Here is a 25,447-nt window from a genome sequence, read left to right as displayed (position 1 = left end):
ATTCCTAAAAATAGACTTGTTGGATTAAAAGATATGCATGTTTTCCTTGATAAATAATCATTTATTTTATAAACATTGAGTGAATCTTTATATTAAGAGAGAATATTAATGAGAGAATGAGAACTTGGTAGATAATAAGGCAGGGTTCCTGAGAAGGCAAAATAGGATTATGGTCCAGAAAGTAAAGGATCATCCTCAGAAAGGAAGAAGGAAGGAGGTAAGGATGAATGCTGATGGAGGAAGGGATAAACAGTTGATGGTAAAAGTTGAGGTTGATCTTTTATGATTTATGTAATCTCCTTGAAGTACAAAGTGAGTGTGTTCTTTTAAGAGTAAGGGAGGAGGTGAAGAGGATAGTCAAAATGTGAGGAAGATTCCCCCAAAAGTGAAATGCCGTCCTTACTTTTAGTGCGTGGGAAACTGAACTGACTATTGATGGTAGGATTGCTGAGCAATTTTGAGGGTACCTTTGAGTTTACAGTATTGAAGAGGAATATTCAGGAGAGATATTTGGGATACGATTTACTTGGAAGTTATCAGTATATAGATAAGATCTGGGGAGAAGGTATAACTCAATAAAATGAAAATGGCCTTGGACAGAATTCCAATACCCCATGGCACTTAAAAATCAGCAAAGGAGACAAGAAAGGTAGGAAAATGAAGACAGAAACAGAGCCAAGGAAAGACAGTACAGGCATACCTTGGAGATATTGTGGGTTCAGTTCCAGACCACAGTAACAAAGCAAATATTGCAATAAAGCGAGTCACCCAAATATTTTGGTTTCCCAGTGCATGGGTTATGGGTGATAGTTATGTTTACACTATATTTTAACCTATTAAGTGTGCAGTACCACTATATCTGGAAAAAAGTCTACTGACCAGTATACTTTTCATCCCTGTAATCCCAGCCACTCAGGAAGCTCAGGTGGGAGGAACACTAGAGCCCAGGAGTTTGAGGCAGCAGTGAGTTATGATTGTGAAACTGTGCCTGGTGACAGAGCAAGACTACATCTCTAAGAAATAAATAATAAATAAAAAATTAAAAAAATTTGCATACCTTAATTAAAAATACTTTATTGCTAAAAATACTAATTATTATCTGAGCATTCAGTGAATTGTAATCTTTTTGCTATTTGAAGGTCTTTCCTTAATGTTGATGGTTACTTACTGATCAGGGTAGTGGTTGTGGAAGGTTTGAGTAGCTGTTTCAGTTTCTTAAAATAAGATAACAATCAAGTTTTCACATCAATTGGCTCTTCCTTTCATGAAAGGTTTCTCTGTAGCTCGCAATGCTGTTTAGATAGCATTTTACCCATAGTAGACGTCTTTCAAAATTGGAATCAATCCTCTCAAATCCTGCCACTGCTTTCTCTATCAATTAAATTTACATAATAATCTAAATCTTTTGTTGTCATTTCAACAATGCTCACAGCATCTTCACCAGGAGTCGATTCCATCTCTAAAAACCACTTTATTTGCTCATCCATAAGAAGCAACTGCTCATTCGTTTAAATTTTATCATGGGATTGTAGCAATTCAGTCCCATCTTCAGGCTCCACTTCTAGTTCTCTTGCTATTTCCACCACATCTGCAGTTACTTCTTCTGCTAAAGTCTCTAACCCCTCAAAGTAATTCATGAGGGGTGGAATCATCATCTTTCAAATTTCTGTTAATGTTGATATTTTGGCTTTCTCCCATGAATCATGAATGTTGTTAATGACATCTAGAGTGGTGAATCCTTTTGAGAAGGCTCAATTTATTTTGCTCTGCTCTATCAGAGGAATCCCTATCTATGGTAGCTAGAGCCTTATGAAATGTATTTCTTAAATACTGAGGCTTGAAAGTTGGAATTACTGCTTGACCCATGGGCTCCAGAATGGATGTTGTGTTAGCAGGCATGAAAACAATGTTAATCTTCTTGTACATACCCATTAAAGCTCTTGGGTGACTAGGTGCATTGTCAATGAACAATAATATTTTGAAAGGAATCTTTTTTTTTTCTGAGCAGTAGGTCTTAACAGTGGGCTTCAAATATTCAATAAACCGGGCTGTAAACAGATGTGCTGTCATCCAGGTTTTGTTCTATTTGTAGTGCACATGCTGAGTAGATTTAGCATAATTCCTTAAATTCCTAGGATTTTCAGAATGGCAGATGAGCATTGGTTTCAACTTAAAGTCACCAGCTACATTAGCCCCTACCAAGAGAGTCAGTCTGCCTGCCCTTTGAAGCTTTGAGGCCAGGCATTGATTTCTCCTATTTAGCTGTGAAAGTCCTAGATGGCATCCTCTTCTAGGAGAAGACTGTTTTGTCCACATTGAAAATCTGTTGTTTAGTTTAGCCATCTTCATCAGTTGCCTTAGCTTGATCTCCTAGATAACTTGCTACAGCTTCTCCATTGGTTCTGGCTTCTTCACCTAGCTTTTTTTTTTTTTTTTTTTTTTTTGAGACAGAATCTTGCTGTGTTGCTATCCTCCTGCCTTGGCCCCCCAGAGTGCTAGGATTACAGGCGTGTGAGCCACACATGTTTGGCCCACCTTGGACTTTTATGTTATGGAGATGGCTTCTTTCTTTAAACATCATCATGAACCAATGCCTCCTAGCTTCCAATTTTTCTTGTGATGCTTCTTCACCTCTCTTAACCTTCATAGAATTAAAGGGAGTTAGGCCCTTGCTCTCGATTAGGCTTTAGTTTAAGGGAATGTTGTGGCTGGTTTGATCCAGACCACTCAAACTTTCTGTCAGCAATAAGACTGTTTTGATTTCTTATTATTATTTGTGTGTTCACTGGAGTAGCACTTTTGATTTTCTTCAAGAGCTTTGCATTCACAACTTAGCTAACTTTGACTTGCCTTCCTCACTAAGCTTAATCATTTCTAGCTTTTGATTTAAAGTGAGATGTGTGACTCTATCACTTGAACAGTCTTCACCATTTTATGTGGATGGGGTTTGTGGCACCTCAAGACAATTATAATGGTAACATCAAAGATCACTGATCAGAGATCACCATAACAGATAAAATATTAATGAAAAAATTTGAAATATTTTGGGAATTACTAAAATGTGACTCAGAGACATGAAGTGAGCACATGCTAGTGGAAAAGTGAAGCCAGTAGACTTGCTCCGTGTAGGGTTGCCATAACCTTTCAATTTGTAAATAATGCAGTATCTGCTAAGCCCAATAAAAAGGGGTCTGTCTGCATTTTCTTTACTTTTCTTTTTTTTTGAGACAAAAATCTTGCTTTGTTGCCCAGGCTAGAGTAAGTGCCGTGGCATCAGCCTAGCTCACAGCAACCTCAAACTCCTGGGCTCAAGCAATCCTGCTGCCTCAGCCTCCCGAGTAGCTGGGACTACAGGCATGTGCCACCATGCCGGGCTAATTTTTTCTATATATATTAGTTGGCCAATTAATTTCTTTCTATTTATAGTATAGACAGGGTCTTGCTCTTGCTCAGGCTGGTTTTGAACTCCTGAACTTAAGCAATCCGCCTGCCTCTGCCTCCCAGAGTGCCAGGATTACAGGCGTGAGCCACTGAGCCCGGCCTCTGTCTGCATTTTCAAAAGAAGAGATTGGTCAAAAATTGCCCTCCAGGAAAGTAGTCCTAATTTAAATTTCCATAAACATTATTAAGAGTACTAGTCTTCCTACCCTTTTGCAATATTTTCCAAAACAGGGTGTTACTGTAAATTTCTTATTCAATGGAATGTTTAATAAAACCATTTCAGTAATACTTTGTCTTTGATAATAGGCAGACTTTCTCTTAAATTTTTAATTTAAACTTCTTTTAGTCCAAATTAAGGATGTTTATTGCACTAACATATATCACATAACAAATTTGATCTGAGTTTTCCTGCTCTTGATGCTCAGATTTTCACAGCAGGCAACTTGATAAGCAGAGGTGTTTCTTTAAGAGAGACTGATTGCTTCCTTCTGTTACTTAATCTGAGTTAAATCAATGATTTTACTGTGTCTGTGAGCAAAGCTGGAGAAGGTGGGAATTATCTGGTAGGTGGAGTGGGACACTTGGGAGAGGTAACACTAGAGTAGCTTAGACTAAAGCAGGGGTCCTCAAACTTTTTATACAGGGGGCCAGTTCACTGTCCCTCAGTCCGTTGGAGTGCCGGACTATAGTTTAAAAAGAACTATGAACAAATTCCTATGCACACTGCTCATACCTTATTTTGAAGTAAAAAAACAAACAGGCAAAAACACCCGCGTGTGGCCCGCCTGGGCTAAAGATATGGAAAAGGGAAGATTACAACAAACATTATGTAGATTTTACTACTGTTGACTTCTTGAACAGTAAAATAAGTAGCTACTGATTCTGGTTCCTCTGCTTCTTCGGTCTGTCCCCCCAAAAGATTAGATGCTTTATTTGGTAGAATTGCAAAACAGTTTAAAGATCTTCCTTTATTGTTGGAACCTGAATAGTTATCTTTTATAACTTGCACCATTGGTGCTAGTTGCTTTGTGTTATAAGGAAGAAAAGAAAACCTAGGGAAAAGCAAGCCATTTCCTTTTGAGGTTTTAATGGGAGGGAAAAAGCACTGTTCTGCAGAGCTTATACAAACCAAATACAAAGAACCCTGAGTGCCAACTGCCCTGAGAATAGGCAGGAAGATTAGTCATGAATTTGAGAAGCTTGAATCACATATCTGGCTGTTTTCCTTCCCCTCCTCACTTCTTGTTTAAGTGTTGTCTAGACATAAACTAAACAGATATAATGACCATAGTTATCATCCTAAAAAATTTACATTTTAATATAATGTTATATTTACAGAAAAGTTGCAAAGATAGTACAGAGAGTTCCCATATACCCTTCACCCAGCTTCTTCTACTATTAGAATGTTACATAACCATGGTTCTTTTATAAAAATTACAAAATTAACATTGGTATAGTATTATTAACAGACATTATACTTTATTTAGATTTCATCAGTTGTACATTTTCTGTTTCAAGATTCAATCCAGGATACCATGTTGCAGTTAGGATCATCATCTTTAGTAAGGTTGGCTTATGTTTTTCCTTAATAGGCTAGGTTTCTATTCTTTGAGGAATTATACAATGTATAACAATTTGTCAAATGTATCTTATAAAAATAATCAGTAAAAGATTTTAAGGCTTTGATAGATACTTTTTAGATGGACAAGAGAAGAGTATTCTGAGTATTTTTGAATTGTGTATTGACCTTTAACATGTATTTTAGGCTATTTTAAAACACATTTTACATATGAGGAATTGTATAAAATGAAATAATTCTAAGATGAAAAAGACTTTAGACCTCATTTAGGGCAGAATGGACACCTGTCTCTTCTTAGCTTCCTGTATAATACTGTTTTTTCCTAATTTATAAATTAGAGGCTATGAGACAAGTACACAGCCATATTACAAGATGGAATATAAATAATTATGTGTCATAAGGTGTTCTGGAATTGGAAGTAATTCCTAGAATGCTCTATGCAGAGGATATTCATACATTCAAAACATTTTCTGTGTGCTAGGCACTGTGGTAGGCCTTATGGTAGTACTTCCTATGAGGTTTGTTATTTGTGCTGAAATAGCATTTCCACAGTCTTTCCACTAGGCAAGTAAATTTTTGTTCTGGGGAGAAAGATTGTTAATTAAAAGAATAGGTGTTCTTGGGTATAGTGTTTGGCTCTGCTGTCAAGTATTTTATTCTGATATATCCAACATATTAAGGGTTTCTCAGTGATTTATTTTTTAACTTCTGAGATATTATTTATGTTCATAACATTACCATTTCTGGTATGTATCTGGAACAGTTAAAGAAAGGATATAAAAACAAACAGTTAAGAAGTCTCAAATAAACCAATTATGATTCACATTTAGCAGTTTTCTATTTTATTTATTCCAGAAATATACATTACGCATGATTTCCACAAGCTTCACAGACTCTCATGATAAAACCAAAATAAACTGGCTTCAGAGCAAAGAGGTTTTCTTTTTTTCTTTTTTTTTTGGCATTTTAGTAATGAAATCCTCTATTTAAAGATTTTTTTTTAAAGTGAGAATAAATATAGCTAATCTAAAAAAAATTATAGTGTATTAGAAAGACTCAATTTTTTTAGTTCTTTATGTCCAGGAATAATAAAGTATACTGTATGTGTTATTGAAGAATAAGCTTAAAGTAATCTTATTTTTCCAATTTCTTAATATGAAGATTTTGAAATGAATAAGAAAGTTGAAAGAATAGTACATCATCACCCATATTTCCACCTAGACTCTACAATTATGAACGTTTTAAAAAAAAATTTCTTCAGCTATATACAGATGTATGATACTTATCTGTACACACACACTCACCCATATATGTATCTGAGTAATTGATATGTTGCAGACATCATGACATTTCACCCCTAAATGGTTCAGATTTCATCTCCTGTATAATTATAATACCCTTATCACATTAGATATAATTGAAAATTCCCTAATATCTAACATCTACTCTGTGTTCAGCTTCCCCCAATTACCCTAAAAATGTAATTTTTAGTTTAATTTTTTTTTATTATTTCAGAATAGTAAGATGGTACAAATGTTTTTGTTACATGGATACCTTGTATAATGCCTAAGTTGGGGCTTTTAGTGTACCCATCACCAGTAAAAAAAATGTCATTTTTAGCCGGGTTTTCCAAACTGGGATCCAGTTAGGATTTAATCACTTTTCTCCCATCCAATTAACTTTTAAAAACTCTAGGTACTCACGCCTGTAATCCTAGCATTCTGGGAAGCCGAAGCAGGTGGATTGCTGGAAGTCAGGAGTTCGAAACCAGCCTGAGCAAGAGCGAGACACCATCTCTACTATAAATAGAAATGAATTGGCCAACTAACAGATATATAAAAAATTAGCCGGGCATGGTGGTGCATGCCTGTAGTCCCAGCTACTTGGGAGGCTGAGGCAGGAGGATCGCTTGAGCCCAGGAGTTTGAGGTTGCTGTGACGGCACTCACTCTAGCCTGGGTGACAAAGCGAGACTCTGTCTCAAAAAAAAAAGTCTAGGTAAAAAATAATACACATATAGGTAAATTATATATAGAGTGTTTTACATTATGGATTTATTTAATTGTGATATCATCTCCCCCATTCTCTGTAGTTCCTGTAAACATAAACCTTATTTTATTGTCCAAAATTAAAGTTCCTAGAATTTGCAAATTTTAACATGATTAGCATTGTATTGCAAATTTCTCTATCATTATGTTGCCTTTGATTTGGTAATTTTACACAATTACTGACAAATATTTATGGCATCATTTTTGTTCACATCATTATGCAGTGTCACTGTTACTCAAGCTTTCATTGTGCTGTTTTGGTTTTCTTCCTTATTAATGATGTATCTATAGATAAAGTAAAGAAAGTCAATATAACTGTAAAATCAGAAAGTACACTACATAACTCTTCACACTACTCCAAGCATTCACATGTGGCTTTCAGCTAATAATAACTTTCTACTTTTTTGGTTACTAATAGGGGTGAGGAGAGTTATGGGATGATTTCAAACTACATCTCCCCTCTCCTCCACTCCAATTTCTTTGTGGGCCATTGCTCATCTCTCTTCCTTCCTTTCTTTTTCTTTTCTTTTCTTTTCTTTTCTTTTCTTTTCTTTTCTTTTCTTTTCTTTTCTTTTCTTTTCTTTTCTTTTCTTTTCCTTTCTTTCTTTTCTTTTCTTTCTTTCTTTTTTTTTTAGACTGGATTTTGCTCTGTTGTCTGGGGCTAGAGTATAGTGATGTCATCATAGCTCACTGCTACCTCCAACTCCAGGGCTCAAGTGATCCTCCTGCCTCAGCCTTCTGAGTAGCTGGGACTACAGGTGTGTACCACTACACCTGGCTAATTTTTCTTTTTGTAGAGTTGGGGTTTTGTTCATTCGCAGGCTGGTCTTGAAATCTTGGCCTCAAGCAATCTTCCTGTATCCGCCTCCCAAATTGTGAGGATTACAGGCACACCACACCTGGCTTTTCTCTTTCTGGAGCAAAATGCATATCAGGAGCAAATGTACACATGCTAGAGTGAAGCTAATTCAAGGATGCTTTTTTTTTTCTTTTTTGTACCTTAACTAGTGTGTGTCATGATACTTCACTTGAGAATTGCTGGCCTGTTACACATGACATGGTCTTTTTATACAGGTGATCCATAGAACAGAAATATCATCACCTTTCTTCAAACAAAACGAAACAAAAACAACCATCTAATAACTGGGAGTTAGCTTACCTGAGGTTCTATACTGCTCCACTCTAATACATCAGTATCTGGGGGAGATTCCTGGTGTGTATATTTTGAAAAACAACTCTGCCAACATGTACCAATAGAAAAAACCTATAGGTGATTCTGATGGACACTCCAAGCTAATGGTCACTACCCTGGAAGGTCTTAGTCTGTTATTTGTGAATATCTGAAAACACCTTATTGTTTCTTGCTTTGGTTCTGGTTTAACTCATCTCCTTTTTTCAGCAGTGAATAAATTGTTGAATAACTCTGATTCTGGTTAGATTATTATGGTACTGATAATAGTAACACTTATACAATACTTTTTATCCAGTATGGTATATTTCTCAAGCATTTCACCCTTCAGTTAAAAATCCTTTATTAGGTTTTTGTCCTGAAATAATACTAGCTGTAGATACTGTTCTAGACAGTTTGTCAAGTATATGTATTTCAAAATGTAAGTCTCCTGTTTCCCTCTCTGTCCTTTGCCCCATGAGTTCCTTCTCTTTAGAGATAATGGTTGGTATGTCTTGGTATTATACATATGCAAACATACATACATATTATGTGGGTACTTTAAATCTAATGGGATTATATTGTGCTGTACTTTCCACTGAAGTTCATGTAGCTCTTCTTTATTTTTTGAACCATTTGTGTAGTAATCCATTACATGAATGTATTATAACTAATTAGTTCCTTATTTACCTGTCTTTTACTTTTTTTCTGGTATGAACAATGCTGTGATAAAAAGGTCGTGAACATTTATGCACATAAGATTTTACTTGTGGGAATTTATGGCATGATGTCATGGGGTATGCACATTTAAAATTAAATTAGATGTTGCCAAATTACACCTCAAAAAAATTCTGCCAATTTATATTGTCACCAGTGTGTGAAAGGATCTGTTTCCTTTTTATTGTTACCAGTATTGGTTATTATGAATCTTTTTTAATGTGATAGTGTAAAATGGCATCTTGTTTTAATTTATGTTTTCTTTTCTTTTTTTTTTTTTTTTTGAGACAGAGTCTCCCGCTGTTGCACAGGCTAGAGTGCTGTGGTGTCAGCCTAGCTCACAGCAACCTCAAAGTCCTGGGCTCAAGCGACCCTTCTGCCTCAGTCTCCCGAGTAGCTGGGACTACAGGCATGCGCCACCATGCCCGGCTAATTTTTTCTATATATTTTTAGTTGACCAATTAATTTCTTTCTATTTATAGTAGAGATGGGTCTCACTCTTGCTCAGGCTGGTTTGGAACTCCTGACCTTGAGCAGTCCACCTGCCTCAGCCTCCCAGAGTGCTAGGATTACAGGCGTGAGCCACCAGGCCCTGCCTAATTTATGTTTTTTTAGTAAGTTTTTTAGTATTTTTTCATATGCTTAGTAGACATGTCTTTTTCTTTTAACTGCCTTCTGTATACTTTTTTTTTCAAACACTCGTTGTGAGAGCCAGTTTTTTTGAGTATATAAACTTGAAATATTTAGTATTCACATTTACCAGTTTTCTTCTTGTTACAAAGGCTTTTCCTATTAAAGGTTTGTAAAAAAAATTCATGTTTTCTTCCGGTAGTTTTAAAGTTTAGTAATAAATTTGCATGGTTAAGTAAAAAAATACCACCACAACACTAACAGGTGGTGAAAGGTTGCCCTTCTATACCTGTCCACAATCCTCACATTTTCCACTCCGGCATCACTTTCCACAAGAAACCACTGTGAACAGATTCTTGTGAATCTCACCATAGCTTACAGATGAAAATTCAAATGTATTTGTCTCCCTCCTCCAACATACCATTGTATATTGGTTTCCTCCCACATAATACCGGTATATCTTAAACATCTATCTATCAGTACCTAAAGGGCTTCTTCATGTATTTTAATAGTTGCCTAGTATTCCATTTTCTGAATGTATTCTTTAACCTGTTCTCTGCTGATGGGCATACAATTTTTTGTAGCCTTTTGCTAACACGAAATATGGTGTAGTAAATAATCTGTACAAAGGCATCTCACGTGTCCAGATACATTATTAAGATAAATTCCTAGAAATGATATTGCTTTGTCAAAGGATAAATCCTTTTGTAGTTTTGAAAGTTACTGTCAAATTGCCCTCCTGAGGGGTGGTATTATTTACTTTGCATGCCTTCAAGCAATCTATGAGAGTGCCTGATTCCCTATAGCCTCATATCAGTTTGCTATTTTCATAGGTAAGAAATAGATCTTAGAGTGGTTTTAATTTAAGCTTTTTCTTTTTTTTTTTTTTTTTTTTTTTTTTTTTTTTTTTTTTTTGAGACAGAGTCTCGCTTTGTTGTCCAGGCTAGAGTGAGTGCCGTGGCGTCAGCCTAGCTCACAGCAACCTCAAACTCCTGGGCTTGAGTGATCCTTCTGCCTCAGCCTCCCGAGTAGCTGGGACTACAGGCATGCGCCACCATGCCCGGCTAATTTTTTATATATATATCAGTTGGCCAATTAATTTCTTTCTATTTATAGTAGAGACGGGGTCTCGCTCTTGCTCAGGCTGGTTTTGAACTCCTGACCTTGAGCAATCCGCCCGCCTCGGCCTCCCAAGAGCTAGGATTACAGGCGTGAGCCACAGCGCCCGGCCTAAGCTTTTTCTGTAAAGGAAAAGCTTAAGGATTCTTTTTATTTCATTTTTCTGTGAACAGTCATATTCCATTTTTCTAATATATTGTGTTTTTTTAATATCAAAGGGCTTTTATATATTAAAGAGACTAGTCCTTTGTGATATAACTGTAAACATCTAATAGTTTTATAGTTTATCCCATTTGGAATTTATTTTGCTGTAAGCAATGTGTGGGGGCTAGTTAAGAAAAATAATATTTGATAGGCAATTATCCAAATCAACCTAATTTATTAAACAGTCCCATCTTTTTCTCAGTGGTTTCAGTGTTGCCCTTTTTATAATCTAAATTTCTCCTAGGGTATATTGGGTTTTATGTTCCATTAATATGTGTATTCTTACATGAATCCCATTTTTTTTTAGTGACTCTAGTTTTTCACATATTTTTTTCTTTTATAGTAGTAGTCTTACTGTGGTATTCTTTCTTTTTATTATTTTTCTGGCTATTCTTGCATGCTTACTCCTCCATTTTAAGTTTCCTAAGAATACTATTAAATTTTTAATTGAGATGGCATTAAATTTGTAGATTACTTTGGGGGAGGGGAGTTTGACACCTGTTTGATATTGAGTAAGGTGAGCGTTCCATTTATTCAAGTATTTTATGTCCCTCAGAGTATTTTTTCTAAAAGTTTTCTTCTTCATGACCTTGCACATATACCCTTAGGATTAGTCTTAGATTTTAGTTTCTAACATTAATGTAAATGGAACCATTTTTTTCATTATGTTTTTAAGTGGTTATGACTTGTATATAAGAAAACTATTAATATTTTTAAATAACCTTTTTATTTTAGAGTAGTTTTAGATTTATAGAAAAGTTGCAGAGATAGTGCCCGAGGGATCCCATATACACCACACCCAATTTCTCCTTTTGTTAACATCTCAGATTCCTGTGGTATATTTATCACAACCCGTGAACCAGTATTAGTACATCATTATTGACTTAAAGTCTATACTTTTCAGACTTCTTTAGTTTCTATTTAATGTCCTTTTTCTGTTCAAGGTTCCTATCCCAAACTATTGATTTTAGTTTATAAATTTTGCAACCAGCCACCTTAGAAATTACCTTATTCTTTCTAATTATTATTTTTTTTTTTTTTTTGAGACAGAGTCTCGCTTTCTTGCCTAGGCTAGAGTGAGTGCCGTGGCGTCAGCCTAGCTCACAGCAACCTCAAACTCCTGGGCTCAAGCGATCCACCTGCCTCAGCCTCCCGAGTAGCTGGGACTACAGGCACAAGCCACCATGCCCGGCTGATTTTTATATATATATATATTAGTTGGCCAATTAATTTCTTTCTATTTTTATGGTAGAGACGGGGTCTCGCTCAGGCTGGTTTTGAACTCCTGACCTTGAGCAATCCGCCCGCCTCGGCCTCCCAGAGTGCTAGGATTACAGGCGTGAGCCACCACGCCCGGCCTTCTTTCTAATTATTTTAATGGTGATTTTAAAAGGATTTTCAGATATATATTTATGTAGCTAAGTAACAATTTTCATATCTTTTTGATGTACTTCTTTCTCTTGTGTAATCGCTTTGCATGGTACTTTACAAATCTGTATTAAATGCTGTTGAAAATTTGGACAGACTTGTCTTATTCCTTACTTTAATGGGAATTAAAGTAGTGTTTTACCATTAAGCATACCAAGTTTTTTGTTTGAAATATAGGTTCTTTTTCCTTTATTGTGTTACAGAAATATATATCTATTTATTCCAGTGACTTCTGGTTAATCACTATCAGACTGACATTTACCTTTGTGTATTCTTAGGTCTCACAAATCTCACCTACCTCATCTTTTTTGTGGCTCATCTTTGGTTCCTTTGAACTGTGTCTACTCAGAGGTCTTTTTGTTTGCTTATCTTAGTCTTGTCACCATATTGCTTAAACATTATTAAAAATATCAGGTATTTATTGTGTTATTATATATCCATGAACCATATGCTTTCAAGTTTTCTCATTTAATTCTCATCATAGCCTTGTGAAATGTAGATACTGTTATCCCCATTTTACAGATGAGGAAACAGAGGCTCCTAGAAGTTGAATCATTGGCTCAGGGTTACACAGATTGCCTCTGCTGTTTTTTCCCTTTGACCTCAGGACCACCACCACAGTCACCTGCTACTGTCCTCTTCCACAGTCATGCAAGGTGCTTCTTTCTGATTAGTCTGCTTCTGAAAGCCTACCTGTGATTGATTGAGATGAGCTAAATGTCCCCTGATCTTTTTCAGTCTATGTTCTGAGTCCTGGACTCAGAGCTGCTCTTCCCATCACCATCTAATTATACCCTTCATCCTGGCTCCCCTTTTTGACCAGCATATTATGTGAATACAGTGGAAGCCCATTTATAAAGTACAGTGTTCTCCCAGGTATTTAGTTATGGTTCTCGTGTATACTTAAAGTGGGATAATTTGTCTCACTGTTCATTTGGGGCCCTGTTAGGCGTGTTCTATGGCACACGATATAAATGGATTTCATTAAACTTTAATGTCCTTTCACTTATTGGTCTAATGTGGGTCTCTTTTCCTGCTGTGTTTATATCAGATGCTTTCTCTCTTTCTTGCTGTTGCTCCTGCCATCGCACTTGCTCCTTCACTCTGCTACAGAGATGCAGCATTCACAGTGTGCTTATATCCTGTCCCTTCCGGTTTATTGTGAACAGAATCTGGATCATAGTCTTTATGAATATGTAAATAGCAGCAAGAGAAGCAATTGCTGCCACTTAGTTGAATGTTTCAAGGGATGGAAACCATTTTGGGGGGATTTTAATCTAAAGTTAGAATAGTGCTATTGGCCTCTGGTGGCTAGAGGCCAAGGATGCTGCTAAATCTCCCACAATGCATAGGGCTCCCTCCCCATCCACTCCACACACCAAAGGATTGGCCTAAAGTGTCAACAGTGTCAACATTGAGAAACTGCCATGGGCATACAGTATCAGTGAATGTGATGTCCTCGTGGGGGCAAAAACTAGTTCTTGAGGGATGTGTGTATGAAAAAAATCTTACCTTTTTAGGTTTAAAGTACAGATGTACATACTGTACATACAGGTATACAATATATCTGTGGTATTAAAATTTCATGAGGGTGGGCATGAGTAGGAAAAAAATGCCCCAAAAGGCTCCTTAGGAGGACAATAATTAAAAAAAAAAAAAATGGATAAGAAACACTGCCTTGGAGGGAGACTGTCTAGTATAGTGGTTAAAAACCCAGGCAGTGGAGTCAGACTCGGTATGAATTCTGTTTCTACCACTTACCAGCTGTGAGCAAATGACTTTATACTTTCAGTTTTCTCATCTGTAAAGTGGAGATAATATTATTAGTCCTTTGTTCAAAGGATTGTTGTGAGATAATCCATTTAAAGCACCTGGTACTTGGCAAAACACTAAATTAGTCATTCTCCTAAGAAGCTCAAAGAGAGGAAGAAAAGATCTTGTTTATTGCTTTATAATGGTAATTCCTTAGAGAAGTACCTGGAACTTAATAGAGTTCTAGAAATATATGTTGAATGAATAAAGCTCTTGTTCATTGAGCTAAGTGTATCTAAGTCTCCTTAAAGGTAAATGAGGAAATGGTGGTAGTAAGATATGCTATGCTTTCCTGCATTATTTTTTTCTATTAGGCATCTTTCACATTTACTTCACCTTAAATTTAGTGTGTGATACATTGCCTAATTTTAGCACTTTCTTTTAAAGGTAGAAATGGATTATATAGCATGCAATACCATCATTCTGTCTCAAGCAAATTAAGTGAGCTCAGGGCAATTGTGATGGAAATAATGTATGGGTTCTGGTAATACTCTTATGAGAGCTAATATACTTATTTTAGTTTATGTACCATATTGATTTTCATTTTCGTGGTAGGATTTCAGCTTGCAGTTGATTCCACCGAATGTTAGTGGAACATAAAAGAATACAATCAAAATAACTTGACAATCTAATTTTTGTGTGTAATATTTTATTTTAAAATATTTTACTTTATTCTTATAGTTTTTTTTTTTTTTTTGAGACAGAGTCTCGCTTTGTTGTCCAGGCTAGAGTGAGTGCCGTGGCGTCAGCCTAGCTCACAGCAACCTCAAACTCCTGGGCTCAAGCGATCCTCCTGCCTCAGCCTCCTGAGTAGCTGGGACTACAGGCACGCACCACCATGCCCGGCTAATTTTTTATATATATATCAGTTGGCCAATTAATTTCTTTCTATTTATAGTAGAGACGGGGTCTCGCTCTTGCTCAGGCTGGTTTTTTTTGAACTCCTGACCTTGAGCAATCCGCCCGCCTCGGCCTCCCAAGAGCTAGGATTACAGGCGTGAGCCACAGCGCCCGGCCTATTCTTATAGTTTTGACTGCTCTTTTGGCTTATTATTTTTGTTATTGAATTAAATTATTTTTATTTCTAAGCCTTAAATTTGAGCTATTGTGTTATTTATTTTGTGCTTGTGCATATATGACTATAGTTACGCTCTTATATAAGAGCAAGGAGTATCTCATTGTTTTATATTTATTTGCCCATTATATATATATCCTGAACCAGCATTTTGTGAAATATGGTAAAAAGAAACCTAGCTACTATTCTTCAGAATTGCCAAGTTAATGAATGCTTAATTTTATTTACTATGAATTCTGAAAAACTGTTTCAATAGACGATATCAGAAACAAATGGAATAAAGAACTAGGTCAAGCTATTTAAGTTAGACTTTAGTAGACAGCTTCTTGTCCTCATATTTACCATTTAGAAATTCAGCTTTTATCAGTTTACTCAGGGATTTACTTAGACTGATTAAACCAATAAAAGAGTGATTTATACACGAAAATGTCTTTGCTAATTTACAAAAGAAGATATTAATCAAGATAGTTCTCAGTATAGGGCACCTCACCCTCTTTCCAGGTTCATTAGATTTAATCAGAAAATCATGTATAAATCAAAACTTTATTGATGCCTCTCAAATTATATTCTTATATATAATTCAGAGTCCATTTTAGGAATTTTTGGATAAAAAATAGAATTCGTTCTCTGGGTGATATCATCTGGATAATACTGAAAGATAAATCTGTACCACACTCTTTCTTTTAGATGGTTAAATGCCTCTACCTTTCTGTTTTTATTTGCTGTTTTGACATTTTAATAACCAGTTATAATTTTTAGACATACGAGGTTTTTTTTTAGTACACTTTAGGTTTGCTACTTACTGCTTGATGGCTTGGGAATAGGTACCTTAATATCATCAGAAAACCATTTTAATACATGGGATAGGGAAGATTAGTTTTGGAAAAGATTTTTGTGAATCACTAATTCCATCTATAAGGTTTAGATTGTTGGGTATGTTGTAGTTGGGGGCATACCTCTTTGTTACCTTCATTTTTTTTTTTTTTTTGAGACAGAGTCTTGCTTTGTTGCCTAGGCTAGAGTGAGTGTCATGGTGTCAGCCTTAGCTCACAGCAACCTCAAACTCCTGGGCTCAAGCGATCCTTCTGCCTCAGCCTCCTGAGTAGCTGGGACTACAGGCATGCGCCACCATGCCCAGCTAATTTTTTATATATACATCAGGTGGGCAATTAATTTCTTTCTATTTGTAGTAGAGACGGGTCTCACTCTTTGCTCAGGCTGGTTTCGAACTCCTGACCTCGAGCGATCCACCCACCTTGGCCTCCCAAAGTGCTAGGATTACAGGCGTGAGCCATTGCGCCCGGCCTGTAACCTTCATTTTTGAAAAATTTCAAAATGTGCTACCTTTAACAAACTCTTCTAGACAGGAATTATTTGCAGACCTTTTTGGAATTATGTGAACCTTATTACCTTGCCTTTGTTCTCTACAATAATCTAAAGATAATTTTGGAAACTGGGGAAAGCTCTGCTGTTTAAGTATTAATACATTCTACTCTCCTCTGCACCATCTTGCTCTTGTTTTATAGCATTCTTTCTCTAGTACACCATATGACTATGTATTTGATTCATAAGGCTAGGTCCCCACTTCACCTATTATTAACCCTCAGCAAAGAAAGAATTATATTGTCTGAGTCATTACAAAGTCTCTTGCATTACTTGCCATTTGCTCAGTTACCTTTTTCCCCTCCAGTTTCTTTTTTTTGTGTTTATAACAACATGTCTGATTTTAAAATAGTCTTTAAAAATTTAACATAGATAATAGTAGCTATTACTAGGGTTATAACAATAATTTGCAAGTGTTGAATATCATAGTAAATTTTTGAAGATTAAGTTAAAAGTAGCTTATGGAGATAATATGTATTTATGGGGTGAATGAAAAAAAGAACAATTGTCCTAATGAAGTGCAGATGGATATTTGTGACAGAATTTCTAGTAACAGCATCATATATACATTCAGAAAGTGTAACTCAAATGATTTATTCTAAAATGATAATGTAGATGTGCTGTGTAAACCTATGTTAGCTAACCCGATGATGACTTTTGTGATGATGAAAGCTGTTACTAAAGATGTATATGAATAAATTGGATAAAATTGCTTCATGAAATAGAGTAGAAAACTAATATATTTACATATGTTTTTTGTAACATTTTAACTATGAAGCTGTTGACTTTTACCAAAATGTATAGATCCAAGTTGCCTAAAACCCTTTTTTTGCTTTTCTTTCTTTAAATAAAAGTATAGGAAAAATCTTATAAAGTATATAGCATTTATTTTAGTCCATCAGTATACATCCTTACATTTATTTGTTAGGATGTTTTTTCAATCCTTTGACTCATGAGCTAAGGAGAATTTTTACATCTTTTAATAGTTTAAAAAAATCAAAAGTAGAGTAATATTTTGTGACACATGAAAATTACATGAAATTCAAATTTCAGTGTCCATAAGTAAAGTTTTATTGGAACACACCATGCTCATTTGTTTACATATTGTCTGTGGCAACTTTTACACTATAACATCAGAGTTGAATAATTATAACAAATCATCTGCAAACTGTGAAATGTTTGTTGTTTGGTCTTAAACAAAACAAAAGTCTGCTGACTTTTGAATGTGGAGCCAAACTGCTTTTTAATATCTCTTTGAGTCCAAGTTACTTACCTCTTTGTGTCTTAGTTTCTCCGTCTGGAAAATGGGGAGTATAACAGAGCCAACCTCATGAAGTGACTCTGAGGGTTAAATGGGTTGTACTTAAAGCATTTAGAAATGTGCTGTACACATGGTAATCAATAAGTATTAAGAGTATTAGATGTTAGTTAACAGTAAGTATTAGATGTAGTTGATAATCAGTTTGTAACTTATATTGGAAAAGATGCATTGAAATTAGTTCTGTTGGAGAACAGCTACAATTATATTAAGGAAGCAGTCTTTGGCAATAGCATACTTCTAAATCTTGAGTCAGTGGTGCAGGAAATAGTGAAAATTATGAATCCGTAGCAAAGCATAGACAGTGAGCATATGTCTTTACATTGCTGCACAAGGAAAGGAGTATTGTGTAAAGATTGTGTTTCTGCCATGCAGAGTGCTAGCCATAGGGGAGAATTATCCACTTGAGTTTTTGAAATGAAATACAGGGTTATCTCATGATTGTAATAATTGTAGTACGACTATTTGTATGATTCCAAGTGGCTTTTTCAAGAGTTCTGTCAGAAATGTATTTGACATTTTGAATAGTTTGAGCCTATCACTCCTGGATTAAATAGCACAATTTTTCATAGTAAGGGTAAACTGTCAGAATTTAAGAATACTAAACCATGGTGTAAACAGCTCAGTCTCTCGGCTTATTTCTGAACATTTCGTTTTCTTTCCTTACTGGAGAGAAAACAGTGAAATACTCATCCATTCAACTCCTTTTTTTAAATTGTGGTAAGCATGCGCATGTGCATGCACACATGCACTATTTACCATCTGAACTATTAAAAAAAATTTTCTTTTTCAGAAATGGGGTCTCACTAAGTTGCCTGGGCTGGACTCAAATTCTCCTGGGCTCAAGCAATCCTGGGACTATAGGTGTGCACCATCATGTCCATCCATCTTAACCATTTTATTTATTTATTTATTATTTTGAGACAGGGTCTCTCTGTTTTCCGTGCTGGAATGCAGTGGAGTCATCACTGCAGCCTCAAATTCTGGGGCTCAAGCGATCCTCCTGGCTCAGCCTCTCACCGAGTAGCTGCGACTACAGGCATGTGCTACTATGCCAGGCTAAGGTTTAATTTTTTGTAGAGACAGGGTGTCACGATGTTGCCCAGGCTGGTCTGGAACTTCTGGCCTCAAGCGATCCTCCCAAAATGCTAAGATTACAGGCATGAGTCCTAGCACTCAGCCTAAGAGGGCTGATCTTATTAAAAGCATCTAACCCATTTGTCAGTATAGCAGCTTTTTGGGTTTGTATTTGATCTGAATTATGTAGAGCTGTGTGATAACCATTAACACTTCCTGCTATTCCCAGTGGTATGTAATTAAGAGTAAAGTTTTTTTAAATTTTTGAATAATTGCAAAGAAGGAGGAAGGTAAGAAACTGCCTTGGTGTGGAACTTGACCTATTAATTAAATCATTCATCATTTTGTCTAATTATAAAAGAACTACATACTCATTACCCCCAAAAATTCAAAGAATACAGTGAAGTATAAGTTTATACTTGGTATACATTACATTATATTGTATTTATACAGTTTATCTTTGTTGCAGGTAGCTGTAGTTCTCACTGCCATATTATATTCCACTGGCAAATAGTTTACAATTTTCAATTTTTCTCTTGATTTTCAATTGAGGTTTTCCCATTTTTTTTAAAACTTTCTTAGTGCTGCATGTATAAAAATTCTCCCGATTTTATGCTTATAAGAATTATTGGGCCTTGGGCTATGTATCTGTTAATTTATATTTCTACTAGCAGTTTATAAGAGTTCTGGTTCTTCATACTTAATTTTTATCTGATTGCTCATTTTTTGTCTATAGAGATGAGTATGGAATATTGTGGTTTTAATGGAATGGAATAGTGGTTTTAAATTTCCTTGTTACTGGCGAAGTTGAAAATGTTTTCATGTCTTGGTTTTATTGGCCATTTACATTTTTTTTTTTTCTTTGTAAGGTTTATGTTTTGTCCTTTTAATTGGTTTGTTTGCCTCTTATATATGTCCTGTATATACACATATATGCATATATATACACATATATATAGTAATACATGTTTTAATATGTCTTCTAGTGTGTAGCTTATCTTTTAATTTGTAGTGTCTCTCAATGAATGAAAGTTCTTAATTTTACTTCATCAGTCATCTTATAGTGTGTATTTTTAGAGTCATGTTTAAGAAATCTTCTGTTTCTGAAGGTCATAAAGACATTCTTTTATAGTTCTTCTAAAAGTTTTAATAAAGTTTTGCTCTTTTCATGAAAGTCTTTCATCCATCTGCCAGTTTAAGAAATGAAAATGTGATGAATCCTTACTTAAAATACATAGTTCACATGTTTGCTGGATGCCCATTGAGTCTGTGATGCCAGAAGTTTGGCAAACTTTGCCTTAAATAATGAGGTAGTTGCTATAGTGGGGGGGAACTCCCCAAATAAGCATACAAGGTATCTTACATTAATGATGGATATTTTAAGAGATTTGTTAGATTTTTTTTTTTCACAGTCACAGGCTCAGTTTAAGTTACAGACACTGATTTCTGAGTGAACTGGTTTGAATAACTGAGTATTACTAATCTGCATAATAAGTGACTATCAAAAATCAAGTTAACTAATCATAGCATGGTAAAACTGAAAAATACCCAGCTTGTCTTTTTAAAATTTTATAGCCTTTTCATATATAAGATGTGTAAGATACAGAGATGTTTAAGATGTATAAGAAGAGCTGCTCAAAGCCTGCGATGACTCTGTAGGCCTTTATCTTGTGTTTTCAATGCCATGACCTTTATGGTTATTTGTCCATCAGTATTGCACCACCTGCTCTGCCACCTTCCTTGTCTACTGTCCAGTGTTTATCGTTTCCTAGGAAAGAAGTAAAACCAGCCCTTCTGTATAAGCAGTTTATACCTGTAGATAGACTTTTATGTGGAGCTAAAAACAGATCAGCTTTATTACCAAAGGACGGTTCATGTGCTTGGCTTCATCAGCATTAATTGGAACATGACATCTACAACAAAATATTACAGCCTGAGACAAAAAGTATCCTTTTGGAAATACTGGTACTTTTTAAAGTATTATTTGTTATACAACATAATTAACATTAAGTCAATAATTACCTGCTAAAAAATTCAAAATAGAAGTTTTAATTTAAAATCATTGAATGGGATACAAACATTATATTTTAAACAGGAAAATAAGCGATTAATCTCGTAAATTATTTCTTTTCCAAAGAAGAGCCTGCTTTGCCATGAGATTTTGCTTGTTGCTAGTTAGAATTTGGATTTCTTTTTTTAAATTTTTGGTAGGGATGGGGGGAGCGAGGGGGTCTTGCCATGTTGCCCAGGCTGGTCTTGAACTCCTGGCCTCATGTGATCCTCCTGTCTTGGCCTTCCAAAGTGCTGGGATTACAGGTGTGAGGTACCACACCTGGCCGAGAACCATTTTATTAAGCTCATGGAGACTAATTAGAATTCTGAATATCTCTGAAAATCTTTCTTTAAATATATATGCTATTGATATATCCAATTTAATAAAATCTAAAAGCAAATAGTAAATACCACTGATTTTTGCCCTTTTGGTGTATATAGTCCATAAAACTGAACAATAGGGGATCTAATTAGTTTCTAGTTTGTTTTTTTTTTTTTTTTTTTTTTTTTTTTTTTTTTTTTGAGACAGAGTCTCACTTTGTTCCCCAGGCTAGAGTGAGTGCCGTCGCGTCAGCCTAGCTCACAGCAACCTCAGACTCCTGGGCTCAAGCGATCCTTCTGTCTCAGCCTCCCAAGTAGCTGGGACTACAGGCATGCGCCACCATGCCCGGCTAATTTTTTTCTATATATATTAGTTGGCCAATTAGTTTCTTTCTATTTATAGTAGAGACGGGGTCTCGCTCTTGCTCAGGCTGGTTTTGAACTCCCGACCTCGAGCAATCCGCCCGCCTCGGCCTCCCAGAGAGCTAGGATTACAGGCGTGAGCCACCGCGCCCGGCCTCTAGTTTGTTGATGTTTGATTTTAGGGGACCACCAAAAACCCTATAAAGGCAGACACCATTTAAAGTTTTCTTGTACTATTAGAGAATCACAATTCCTGGAAGGGTTTATGATCCATCATGATTTGTTACTAACATTGTCAGCTACCCTGCAGTCAGTTGACAGTTCAGTGAAGCAATGCAAGTATAGTAGAGAACAAGTTTAAACAAGGTTGCCAAATAGCCTGGTGTGTGTCCATGCACTTTTACCTGCTTTGGGAAAAGGGAAACTGTTACAACACAGCTGTCCTTTGTCACCTAGAAACCTCTAGAGTAACTAGTGACAAGGCTTATGCATTTAAGCCAGATAGTAGAAAATAAATGGGTAACTTTTGTAATTTCAGTAGAACACACAAGAGTTATTGATCAGATATTGGTTTCCAGTATGTAATGGTCACTTAAATATTTAAGATTTGTCAGTGTTCAGTGTTTTTAAAAAAATTCTATGTTTAATGTATAAATCATGCACAGTTTAGTGTGTTTCTTGGCACTCAGTTACCCACTGCTCTTAGCAATGTAATAGCAGAGTGAGAGAGTTTGTTTAGATCTGTTTTAAGCATTCATAGTCTTTTTTGTAGAGGCAAATACTGTAGACCATTCAATGTTAAGTACTCTGTTTTATCTTTTCCCATTTGGAGGAGCCATTAACATTTTCATTGAATTTTTCTAACACTCTGAGTAAAAATGTTAGGATTGTTGCCTTTTCTGTCTATTTAATACAATCAATCATTTTTATCTTAATGTGGACTACAGTGAATTGATGGAACTCTGACTTAATTTTCATTGACACTTTACATTTAAAAATGGAATTTGTAACGTGGTAAAATGCACAGTGAAATAGGTATAAGAAACCTCGCTTAATACTGTTATTAAGGCGTTATTAAAATATGTGATCTTGGCTACGTCATTCAAATTCCTGGCTGGAAATGAGAGTATTGAACTAAATCTCCAATAATTCTAGTTCTTATGTGAACATTTCAGATGAAAACCAGCATACGGTATTTTTGTAAATTCTCCCAAGTGGTATATCTGTTTGTATCAGGCAATTTGTGTGTGTGTGTGTTTGTGGCCATTTTGCCCAGAAAAGGGTGTGTGTGTGTGTGTGTGTGTGTGTGTGTGTGTATGAGAGAGAGAGAGAGAGACAAAGAGAGTGGCTATTTTGCTCAGAAAAGGTTAGTCAGGGCACTTTTGTTTTTATAATGGATATTAGATTTATTAAAGCTATACATTAAACAATGAAGAATTTTATTACTCAATTATTTACAAATGTAACATATTTAGCAATCATTTTAAGAGAGTTTTTTTATATCTTACGATCCCTTTACATTGCATTTATAAATTTAGTGTTTTTTTTTAAGTACTTAAATTATCTAAAATTTTTGCAAGTTTAGAAGATGTAGGAAAAATGCTCTGTTTTTCCTGCTATACTCTCACAGCACAGAGCACTTCTGACAGTAGATGTGTGAGGGTATTTCCCTACACACCAGGCGGTAAACCAACTTTGAGGCAGATTCTCCAGTGGACAGCAGGTGAGTGTCCTCTAATTCAGTTCAGTTCTGACACTCTGCCTGGAGATAGCATCAGATCCTACAGGTGAGGGCTCAGTCCCACAAAACTGCCCCCACGTTTGATGACAGCCAAAGGCCCCAGGTTGTTTTACTTGTGCTTCTAACCAATGAGTTATAAATTGGGGTTTACCCTACCCTTGCCTTGTGTTTAACTAATTTGCTAGAGTGGCTCACAGAACTCAAGGGAACACTTCACTTACATTTACCAGTTTATTGTAAAGGGTATTACAAAAGATACAGATGAAAAGATGCATCGGGCGAGGCATGTGGGAAAGGGCCTGCAGCTTCCATGCCCTCTCTGGGCACATCACCCTCCAGAAGCCTCCACGTGTTCAGTTACCCTGAAGCTCCAAACCCTGTCCTTCTGGCTTTTTATGAAGCTTCATTATGATCCATTACATCATTCATTGGCCATTGATGATCAACTCAGCCTTCACCCCTCTTGCCTACCTGGAGGTCAGGGGGTGGGACTGAAAGTTCCAACCTTCTAATCACTGATTACCAGAAGAACCTGCTTAGTTCAAGACTTTTTCAATTTCTTCATCTCAAGCAATTTGAGGTTATCCTTTCCAAGCACATTTAGGGTCATGTTCTCAGAGGGCTGAGGCTAAACCTTATGAAAGCATGTGGAATCTAGAGCTACAGACATCCAGCATGATTTTTCCTCATGAAAGGGATAAGTTGAGCCTAGTTTTATATTCTGCCAACAGTGACTCTGAGGCCATGCCTTCCAAGTGGGCTGGTCTTTAAATTTGCCACCTTTGGATTCCGATTCCCCATCATTTAATCCTCAGATATGATGGGTCTTCAGCCCCCACACCCAGGATGCTTGACTAACTTATTTAATTTATTGCTTGATTCTGTTCTGTATTTTTATTTGTTAGGCTAAAATTTTTAAGCATTTTAAGCATTTATTTTAAAATAAAACCTACTTGGATTTTGCATAGCTCCCATGTCTTATCTGGACAGTCACAGTCCTAAGGTCTTTCTCATGAAAGTTTTAACTTCCAGTTTTCTGGAACATAAAGAATGTTTGTATCCTAAAAAAAGTTGCACAGAGCACATAAACAGGGATTATATTTGGATTACAACCTTGATTTCTTCACATATGGTGTAATATAATACCTTAGCTCTCCAATTGTATTATAAGATTTTTGGCATGGACTGTATACCAGTGCTGGCCAATGGAAATGTAATTAGAGCCACATATGTAATTTAACAGGTTCTAGTAGGTAAAAAGAAACAGGTAAAATTAATTAATTTTTTTTAGCCCAGTATAATCTAAATGTTATTTCAAGAAATAATCAACATAAAATTTGAGTTATTTTACATTCTTTTCTTCTTACTGAGTCTTTGAAATTCAGTGTTATTTTATTCTTACTAACATCCCAACTCAGACTAACCACATTTCAAGTGATCAATAGCCACATGTTGCTGGTGGCTTCTGTGTTAGGCAGTGCAGTTGTATATGTACTTCTGCAACTTAGCTCTAGTAACATAATTGTTGCTATCTATATATGTACATGTATATATTTATTTTAGATACAGATTTGTCTAATTGAATAAAATAGAAAATATTTTGAAATATATATCTTTATTTTCTTTCTCTTAAAGGCCCTTCCTTCTTCCATGATTATAGTAGCAGTTTATTGTCCTGTGATAGCTGCTGTTTTCATTGTTCTGAAGATGGTCAACTATCGACTACACAGAGCCCTTGATGCAGGAGAAGTTGTAGATAGGAGTGCAAATGAGTTCACAGATCAGCGAGCCAAAGCTGAACAAGGCAACTGTTCAACCAGGAGAAAAGACAGCAATGGACCAAGGTAAGGAAACCTGTGACACTCAGTTTGTAACGAGATAGATCGTGGTATGAGCACAATGGTGGGATTATTGTGTTGTACCTGTTCTCTTTATATGACTTTAAGGCAGCATTAGATCTTACACTTTAAAT

At 35.8% G+C, this 25,447-nt stretch overlaps 1 protein-coding gene across 8 annotated transcripts in view; it reads left to right on the top strand.

The window, feature by feature from the left end:
• The window catches only part of PCNX1 (pecanex 1), a 160,918-nt gene that overhangs the window by 7,737 nt on the left and 127,734 nt on the right, over window positions 1-25,447 (top strand). For 7 of the 8 annotated variants that reach the window (XM_012756122.3, XM_012756125.3, XM_012756124.3 and 4 more), the window contains exon 2: window positions 25,111-25,319. In XM_012756122.3, coding sequence (XP_012611576.1) covers window positions 25,111-25,319 — 209 coding nt within the window. Of the gene's footprint in view, window positions 1-25,110; window positions 25,320-25,447 lie in introns of those variants that run through there. The other variant, XM_012756132.3, reaches the window with a different exon arrangement.

Source organism: Microcebus murinus, chromosome 6 (genome assembly GCF_040939455.1).
Source record: "Microcebus murinus isolate Inina chromosome 6, M.murinus_Inina_mat1.0, whole genome shotgun sequence".
NCBI lineage: Eukaryota > Metazoa > Chordata > Mammalia > Primates > Cheirogaleidae > Microcebus > Microcebus murinus.
The sequence above is the reverse complement of the archived record's forward strand: the minus strand, read 5'-3'. Positions and strand labels throughout refer to the sequence as shown.